The sequence below is a fragment of the Leuciscus leuciscus genome (genome assembly GCF_965113295.1).
Source record: "Leuciscus leuciscus genome assembly, chromosome: 25".
Lineage (NCBI taxonomy): Eukaryota > Metazoa > Chordata > Actinopteri > Cypriniformes > Leuciscidae > Leuciscus > Leuciscus leuciscus.
In genome coordinates this window covers 32,715,122-32,722,664 of record NC_138724.1, presented here as the reverse complement: position 1 = coordinate 32,722,664, position 7,543 = coordinate 32,715,122, and the positions used below count along the sequence as shown (strand labels likewise).

The following is a 7,543-nucleotide window of genomic DNA, read 5'->3' as shown; positions in this document are numbered from 1 at the left end:
ACATGACCGGCTAACACATGACCGGCCAACACATGACAGCGACCACTGGTGTTTTGCTCATCACTTTTCCAGCGGGTTTATAACTAGTGTTTTCTGGTGATAACCAAATTGCCTTGACACTATAAAGGATAAAAAAAAACAATCTACATCACTCTCAATAGCCCTTGCAATTTTGTTTTTTATTAAATACATTTTCAGTCAGTGAAAAGATCAAATAAATACATTTACATTTATTAATTTATCAGATGCTTTTATCCAACGGGACTAATAGTCAGGTAAATTAGGACCATTCAATTCAAATTTATTTGTACCCTTATGAAAATTAACTTTGGTTTTACACAGTATTTGCAGTAAACCCATACTAATGAACAGTGTTGGGGAAGTTACTTTTAAAAAGTAGTATTTGCTCGTTACTCGTTACTTTTTTAAAAAGTAATCCGTTACTTTACTTAGTTACCCCGTTTGGAAAGTAACTTTTTACGTTACTCGTTACTTTTACGTTACTTTTATGTTGCTTGACTTTGGGCAGAACCCAATATCTGTTCCTAAATATGTAGACATAAAGTTATACAATGGAGGACATAGGCTAACAGGTAATTATTTTGTGCTCTTTATTATAAAAAATTGTATCAATTTCAAAAGAAAAAAAGTCCTTCTCATTGGCGCTGCTGTGTGCGGCAACTTTTATTCTCAGCCGGCTCTGCATCATGGGGTAGAGTGCGACACTCCACGATGAGCCGTGTGCTCGCGCCACTTCTCTCCGCTCCGCTTCCCCTATCCACCGAACTTAAAATTTCGGCAACAGCCAATAAAGCTTCCCTGCTCTCTAACACCGGTGCGAATCGCGTCTTGATAACATATAGGACAAAATTATATAGAAGACATAAGCTTAGTTTTCAGACATACGACTCACTCTATCAAGGGAGTAGGAGAAAAAGAAGAGATTTTGAGAGAAAAAAAAAGTTTTTTGTTTAAAAGTACACATATTCAAGCTTTCTATATATTTCTCAGGTCTGTGAGACAAGTAGCTCATGAGTTTCGGTTCATTTACAGTATGGAGAGGAGCTCCAGTTCACGCGCTGGTGCCGTCATGATTATTTTGCATGCCATATTTACTTATTTATTAAAATCAGGCAATTAATTGGTTGGTAAAACATTGATTAAAATTAAGATACAATGAATACAAAACGAAATTCGTTTTAAAGAAAGTCTTTCTACAAAAACAAACTTAATAAAGTGGTCTAAATCATGTCTGCCCACTCCATTTATCTCCCGATATATTGCACAAAATTATGATCTTACTCACGCTTTTCACTTTTCATATAATCAACATAGATTAAATTATTTATTTATTTATTTTATTTAAACATAAATATGAAACTAAATAGTTTTCTTTAATTTACTTCTTATTTAATTCAGCCAACTGGTTGATAAAACATTAAAATTAAGATACAATTAAAACAAAACGAAATTCACTTTAAATACAGGTTTTCTACAAAAACAAACTTAATAAAGTGGTCAAAATCATGTCTCCACACTCCATTTGTCTCCCGATATATTGCGCAATTTTTTTATTTAATTTAATTTGAACATAAATACGAAACTAAATCGTTTTCTTCAGTTCTCAACAGTTCTCTTCTCTCAAGCGCGCAGCTGAGGCAGTGTCGCTGTCAAATATATCCATGGGAAAAGTAACGTTGCGCCGAATTGAAAAAGGAACTACGTTTCGTTACCAAATTTTTAGTAGTAACGCGTTACACTACTTTTTACCCAAAAAAGTAGTTACGTTATTGTAACGCGTTACTTTGTAACGCGTTACACACAACACTGCTAATGAACAAAATGAACTATGGTTTTACAACAACATCCATGGTTTATCTATGATTGTTGTAGTAAAGCCATAACTAGAAAACGATTGTAGAAGTCAGCTGACTCATCGACTGTGGAGAAATCAGCAAAGGAGAGATGCTGGAGGTCTGTGCTCAAGGAGTCCAGGCTAATGTCTCCAGGTTCCTGAAGCAGATCTGTCTCAGTGTGAGAACAGGCGAGTGGCAGCTCCAGTGAGATGGCGTTGTGGTCAGACACACACAGATCATACACCAGAAAGTTGCTAATGGGGATGGAGTAAAAAATGACCAGGTCCAGAGTGTGTGGGAACATCTACATGTTGGCAGAGGTAGTGCACAGTATTGTAAGATCATCACAGCAGATTCATATCCCACCACTGGTTCAGGTCATGATGTTCATGATGTAGGATGAGTGATCACACCGCTGTGTCTTGTTTTCTCAGAAGAATATGTGAACGCAGTCATCCAGATTGTTTTTAGAATGGTCAGTAACCACTAAGCCCAACCACTCGGTACCGGCCATTTGGTGTTGCTCCATGATCCCACTCTGCAATACACAAAGGTCCGTTTCCACAGTCCTTCAGATCATTCCAGACAGGACTGTAAAATAACATCCAGTCTCTGTCTGGAGAGAGAAGGCAGGGATAAACTCTCCAGCGCTGTCAGTGGTGTAGAGCGGGTTATGAAACCGTCAGCTGATTTTACAACAGGGTTATCATTAAGACCAGAACACTTTACATGTCTTATCCTGCAGATATTACTTTGTAAACGTATCTGCCTCATCGCTAGCATTAATGCTTTTGTGAGGATAGATCTATCATTAGGGGTTCAAGCACGAAGTAAAGAATGCATAAAGGCCCAGTCGCTCCGAGAATGAAGAAACGAGACTCTGTCCAGAGGAATGCACTGTTCGGCTCTGGGAATGTTTGACGCCTGACACATGAAGTTACACACGGACACATGAAGTTACACACGGACACATGAAGACATCAGGAAGACTCATTTATTCAGATTCAAATATTTACACTGAAAAATTCAGCATTCAGCAGAAATAGAACATTTTACAATAATAAATCATCAAATTAATCTCACAAGAACAGAATATGTTCATTTACTGCTCAATGTTCAGTTTATGCTGAAGTTCTGAAAATACATGTAATAAATGTCTTTACAGCTTTAAAACAACAACACACTAAAACTGAGTAATTGAAAAACTGTGTGTAGCTTCTTCACTGTCAAAATTACACACACGACGTAGCGAAGTGTTCATCACCAATAAACTGCAGGACTAAAGCTGGTGAAAGTGTGTGTGTGAGACGGTCAGTTCAGCCAGCTGTGTGTGTGTGTGTGTGTGTGTGTGTGTGTGTGTGTGTGTGTGTGTGTGAGACGGTCAGTTCAGCCAGCTGGTGTTGAGCTGAGTCTGACTCTTGATGCTGGTGTCCATCTTCAGCACTTCTCTGACGGCCATCGTGGCGTAAGTGGAGGACGGCAGAGAAAACTCCATCTTCAGCGCCCGGTACTTCCCTTCTGTAGAGGCACACACACACACACACACACACACACACAATGAGATGAGATGGTCAGGGTTAGGTCTATCAGCTCAATCTGACAGTATTATTGCTCTCCTGCACTGACACCATTATATGAGAACTGAACTGAGCTGGAATGTGACGCTTTCTTCTAGAAACAAACTGTTGCATTATTGTCCTGTTATCTCTGTAAAGCTGCTCTGAAACACTGTTGCAAAAAGCGCTGTATAAATAAAGGAGACTCGACTCGGGTTAGGGTTAAGAGACTCGACTCGGGTTAGGGTCAAGAGACTCGACTCGGGTTAGGGTCAAGAGACTCGACTCGGGTTAGGGTTAAGAGACTCGACTCGGGTTAGGTTAGGGTTAGGGTTAAGAGACTTGACTCGGGTTAGGGTCAAGAGACTCGACTCGGGTTAGGGTTAAGAGACTCGACTCGGGTTAGGTTAGGGTTAACCCCCTGGGGTCGGCGGTATCGCCGGCGATACCAGCTCACTTTTTTTCTTATCAGAACAAAAGAAACTCAAAATAGTCTGTTGATTTTATATGTAAGTTTTATACATCAATCAAAACACTTAAATTTAAAAAAACACTTTTATTTGTGTACACACGTAATAAAAACAAATGTTGTGTTTTTCGTAAAATAAAGAAAATAAACATGATGCGCATTCTGCCGTCTCTCTCAATGAGAAACTCATTCTGAAAAGCGACAGAAAATGACCTGTAACTCAGCGAATGCTCGTCACACAGACTTGAAACACGTCTATACAATGCTTGGAGTCTCTATTTTTAAAGTATGTAAATTATATAAAAAACAAATAATCTCTGTTTAAGTAATCCGTATGAAAGCAGCGGCATGTACAGTTTCTCAAACGCTTCCTCATTAACTCTGTGACCACGCCCACGCGCGCACGAGCGATTTACATGCAAATGATCCATGCGGAGAAACGCAGACCTGTAAACGCCCTCATCACCTCAAAACAAAGAACCAGAGACTTCGGTAACTAACTCCTCTGCTTTTCATCGAGTTTGGAAGACTGTGTTTGTGCTGTGCTGTTTACCTTGGATTTACCTCAGAAGAATTAGAAGAACGCAATTTGAAGATGAGAAGATTTTTAAGGTAGGACATGTTAAACTGGTGGTGCCAGATTAAAATGTATGTTATGAAATGAGATTGTAGTAAAAACATGAACTAAGCCTAATATCGTACATGTACATGTATCTATAAATAGACAACATGTTGAAATGTGATCTAGACTGGTAGGCAACCTTTCAGTGCTAATGTCTGACACGAGGATGTTTTCATATTCTATAATAAAACACAGCATGATAAAAGTAGGCTAGTATGAGTGTATTCTATGGTGAATATTATAATGTTTAGAACCGTGTTTACTGTTAAATACTGTGTTTGTGGATATCTGCTCAAACGTAGATGTATAATATGGTAACAATTAGTTTAATAGTTTTGAACGGCTTGATCACTTCAGTAAATGTTCTCTGCACGCGTTTGAAAAGCAAAATGTGCCAAACAATAGGCTTCATTTTTTTATAGTTTTTTTATAGTTTCTCTTGATATCAGTATGTTCACAGCGGTTTTTTTTTTTTTTTTTTAGGGACCAGATGCCCCACTGAGGAGTCCTGCTGACTTCAACATTCACATAAGTCTCCGTACATGAACATGGTAAAGTGAATAATCAAACACCATGGAAATGAAAGGTATGTTCTATGTTTCAGGAATGGCACAAATGTGTGTGACTGGTTAAGTCTCTGTCTTTAGTTCAGTGTGTTAAATAATGTGCTTTTTTGTCATTTGTTGTGTATATTTGGATTATGTTGTGTTTTAAATAAATCCAAACAATCAAAAAGCCATTCTTTTCTAAATCTCCTCATTCTTTGTGCAAGGTTGCTCAGAATGATAGGGCCTGATAGCTCCTAAAAGGGACATTAGGGGAGGGTCTTTGTCTTTCTCAGGTGTGAAAGCCATACATATTAATGATGTGTTTACGCCTCCCGCATAAAGCTTTCTCACACAAAACACGTCTTACAGTTTTTACATCAATATATTGTCTTATCTGAATGAGCAGTCAGGGTGATTTTCACATAGTTTTGGAGCAAATATTCTAGGCTACGTGATACAATTGTCAAAAGTCTTGTGGAGAAATAATCAGTATGGGTTTCATGGCCTTATTTCAGTGACAATTGTTTTTTGTATTTTCACAAACCACGCATAAATGTCATTATCTCAAAACTACAAACTTTTACATACATGCTGCTGATATATTATTGTAGCAGAGTTTGTGCTAAATACAGTGTAATAAGACTTTAGCCATGACAATGTCACAAGTAACAGAAATAAGCACAAATGTCAGAGCATGTCAGAACACCTCCAGGACCCAGAAAACCCCTCAGACCCCAGAGGGTCAATCGATTTTTCCAGTTCTTTTTTTTAACCTTTATAAGTACCTTTATAAAGTAAATAATGCTTTAAATTAAACAATGTTCAATAATAAATATGCAACGATGGTAAAAACTAAGTGATACTTTTATATATATAATTAAATTCGCCAGTAGGTGGCGGTAAGTCACTGTCTTTATGAGTGAGTCATGGAGTCATTCATTCATTCAGTAACAAAGCAAGTTCCTATATTTATGAACGGGTCATTGAATCTCACGATTCGTTCAAAACCACAGATTCGTTCACGAATCACCGCTGTGTGCTGCAGTTCTGGTATGGCTTTCGTTGCAAAATAGAGCAATAAGCCTACTGACAATACTGTTTTAAATGTAGTACATCACTTAATGTTACGCTACTGTTTGTTGAACTGTTGTATAAATCAATGTCACATTTGAAATTGTGTGGATATTCAGGAAACATTGCATTCTTGCTCGTATAATATGATCAACATTAAAAACACTGCTGGAAATCAGCCTGCATTTTGATCGCAGATTTAGTCGCACAGACAGCGCGGCTCGTGGCAGAACACAGACCGACTGAATGACACTTTAAGTAGAAAATCTCAAATGAAGATCGCTGAACTCCAGCTTACTAGTCAGTGTTTTCAGATCATCCGCGCTTCTTCAGCGGTGTAGAGAGCGCACGCGCATGGTTGCCAGATACTATTGAAAAGACCGGGTAAAAAACGTGTTCTTTTAATAGAAAAGCTCTGACTGGGGGGTTAAATTATTGAAATCTGGCAACCGTAAGCCTGAACGCTCGTAAAACAGTCAATGTGTTGTTGTCTCCTTTATTTGACAAGGAGTTTAAAAAAAAATATAAACACATTTCAGTCTCGTCTTTTTTCGTCAACGACATTGCATGTGTTGATATAGTCACAGTTATCGTTTAAAGACGTGGGTGTCATCTCTCATCGTCTTGTCTTAGTCAGGGAAAAAAGGTCGTCAATGTACATTTTTTGTCATAGTTTTCGTTAACGAAATTAACACTGGTGTGTGTGTGTGAGTGAGTGAGTGATGTTGAAGATTTTATTATTTAGAAAATAAGTAATTTTTTTGTACACTATTATTTCCTTTCTGTTTGGGGGTGACTTTTGAATTGACTGAGAAAACTGAGAGCTGTGTTGTTACAGCAGAGAATTCTATTTCAGTAAAGTCACATGGTACAAACTATTTCTCAAAATACCTATAGAATGTATTACCATATTTGGGACAAGGATGTAGTATATATGTTAGCTGGACAATTTTGCAGGAGGCGTCTTTCTGCAGAGGGGCACTCGGCTTTGTTTGTTAATAAAGTCTTAATATTTCTGGTATGAAAGATCTCTGAAGTCATTTCCCTGAAAAGAAATAATTAAACCACGACAGTGAGTGAGTGTGAGAGAGAGTGTGTGTGTGTGAGTGAGTGAGTGAGTGAGTGAGTGAGTGAGTGAGTGAGTGAGTGTGAGAGAGAGTGTGTGTGTGAGAGAGAGTGTGTGTGTGTGAGTGAGTGAGTGAGTGAGTGAGTGAGTGAGTGTGAGAGAGAGAGAGAGCGTGTGAGTAAATGAGTGAGTGAGTGAGTGAGAGAGAGAGTGTGAGAGAGAGTGTGAGAGAGAGAGAGAGTGTGAGTGAGTGAGTGTGAGTGTGTGAGTGAGTGAGTGTGAGTGTGTGAGAGAGAGAGCGTGTGAGTAAATGAGTGAGTGAGTGAGTGAGAGAGAGAGTGTGAGAGAGAGAGAG

At 38.4% G+C, this 7,543-nt stretch overlaps 1 protein-coding gene across 1 annotated transcript in view; it reads right to left on the bottom strand.

Annotated features, from left to right (window-relative positions):
• Positions 1-2,832: 2,832 nt before the first annotated feature.
• The window catches only part of pus7 (pseudouridine synthase 7), a 56,585-nt gene continuing 51,874 nt past the window's right edge, over positions 2,833-7,543 (bottom strand). Inside the window, exon 16 of the mRNA XM_082160367.1 lies at positions 2,833-3,374. Within this exon, the coding sequence (XP_082016493.1) occupies positions 3,238-3,374 (137 nt within the window). The 3' untranslated portion in view covers positions 2,833-3,237. The remainder of the gene's footprint in view (positions 3,375-7,543) is intronic.